Genomic DNA, 2119 nt, shown 5'->3' with positions numbered 1-2119 from the left:
AAAGTGAAATTCTTGCAGTTACGCTATTTGGCGGGAAATAATGTTTAGTCGAGTAGTGGTTTAACACAAATTCACATAGTATTCAAATTTGAGAGAAATTACTTTAACTACGTTTACAAGGATCAAGTAAAACTACTACTTAATAATTACTTCACTATTGTAGGGCGTAAGGTTTAAACTTCTGCGCCTTATTTCGTTTTAACGCGGCTGTCGCGGCCATTACTCGAACGTTTGCGCCGTCGCTCAGTGCGGTTCGGGGGGTGAAAGTAAGTCGACGTGTTTGTAATTAAGTAAAATATTTAAATTTAAGATTAAGAAGATTTTGGTTAAGTGTATGTTTTTTTTTAAGAAAAGTAAGTTTTTTTTTCAATTGTAAGCATGAATCCACATGCTATTTCAATATTTACGGTGTGTATCAATTTTATGGTAGTAGTGTGTTTGTGCCGGTTTTGGACCAAAACTTTTTCGATAGGGGGCGCCACTTTGTATGCGCAAGGTAGTGACTATTTAGTTCCAAATATCCCCGCTAGATGGCGCTGCTTGTTAGTTTCGGAAAGATCCGTTAGATGGCGCTGCTTGTTAGTTCACACTACTCCCCGCTAGATGGCGCCACTTTGTATGTGAGTTATTGATTCGCTTAAAGGTTCTCTAAAAAATGTATAGATGTCTCTAGTGCAGTCGCCTCGTCAATGAACACCGCTAGTTAGTTCCGAAAACATCCGCTCCCCGCTAGATGGCGTCACTTTGTATGTTAGTTGTTAAATCACTTAAAGGTATAGATGTCGCTAGTGGCGCCTCGTCAGTGCACCCACTTGTTAGTTCCTAATGATTCCCGCTAGATGACGAGACTTTGTATGTGAGTTGTTGATTCCCTGAAATGAATAGATGTCGCTAGTGGCGCCTCGTCAGTGGACACCGCTAGTTAGTTCCAAAACCATCCGCTATGAAATGAATAGATGTCGCTACTGAGTAGTACTAAAAAAATCCGCAGAGTCAGAGGAGGTTCTCTTAAAGGTTCTCCATCAAATGTATAGATGTCGCTAGTGGCGCCTCGTCAGTGGACACCGCTAGTTAGTTCTGCAGACTTTCGCGGAGCCGTGAGGCACGCTCATCCACTCCTAGCGCTATTGGAGGAGGGTTATTCCATGCCTCAACCATTGCGGCTTCGTCCGCCATCTCGCGGTCCAGCTTTGTTATGGTCCACTTAGGGAAACCATTTCGGCCGGGCATCGGTGGGACTACCGGCGCATTGTGGACCCTCATTTGTATATAGAGGTGGTCGGACAGGGTCTCCACCTCCTCAAGGACCCGCCAATTCGTTATACGCGCGGCAATGGCAGGGGTCGCAAACGATATGTCAACAATAGACCCCCCCTGCCGTCGCACGCATGTATTGGCGTTGCCCTGGTTCAGGACAGCCAAGCCCGTCGCCACCGCCCAGTCTCTTAGGGCAGCTCCCTTTGGGTTTGTGAGGGGCGAGCCCCAAGCCTCACTTTTGGCGTTAAAATCGCCCAATACGAGCACCTGGCTGGGGCTCGCTCTCCTCACAATATTCCCGATCTCTTCTAGGAATTGCTCAAGATCGCGAAGCGGTTTATTGGGGGAGAAGTAGCTCGCTACGACTACAGTTTCACCCCATTTTTCCGCTGCGTATCCCCGGCCTCGGGCTATTGGCGTAAGGAGTGGAAAGTCACCCACCGCCGGTACCATCATGGCCACCCTGCCGTCTGTGGCCCCTACCCAGTTTGACTGAGGAGGAACAAAATATGGCTCTGCCACCACCGCTATGGAGATGCCCCACTCCGCCGTGAATTGCATGAGCAGATCTTGAGCACGAGCGGAGTGGTTGACATTACACTGTAAGATGTCCAGATGTGGGTGTACTGGCATTACATGTCCATATTTTGTCCCTCACAGGCCGGTTGGTCGGCGTTACGCTTTGGGGGGGCTCTTTGGGCCTTCAGAAGAGCCTCTTTGCCTTTTGCTGGTGGGGGCGCACAGGAAAAGCCCCCCATTATGTGCCCCGCTGGACGTTTGGCCGCATGGCACACCGAACAAAAGGCAGCCTCCGCCTTGCAGTCCGCCATCCTGTGGTCCGGTCTGCTACAGTGGAAGCAGA

General features: G+C 49.1%; 1 protein-coding gene across 1 annotated transcript; it reads right to left on the bottom strand.

The window, feature by feature from the left end:
* Window positions 1–1071: 1071 nt before the first annotated feature.
* On the bottom strand, window positions 1072–1890 carry LOC134805430 (uncharacterized). The gene has a single exon (XM_063778737.1). It carries the CDS (start codon window positions 1888–1890, stop codon window positions 1072–1074), a length of 819 nt encoding a protein of 272 aa, XP_063634807.1.
* Between the last annotated feature and the right edge of the window lie 229 nt (window positions 1891–2119).

The sequence above is a fragment of the Cydia splendana genome, unplaced genomic scaffold (assembly GCF_910591565.1).
Source record: "Cydia splendana unplaced genomic scaffold, ilCydSple1.2 scaffold_10_ctg1A, whole genome shotgun sequence".
Lineage (NCBI taxonomy): Eukaryota > Metazoa > Arthropoda > Insecta > Lepidoptera > Tortricidae > Cydia > Cydia splendana.
The sequence above is the reverse complement of the archived record's forward strand: the minus strand, read 5'-3'. Positions and strand labels throughout refer to the sequence as shown.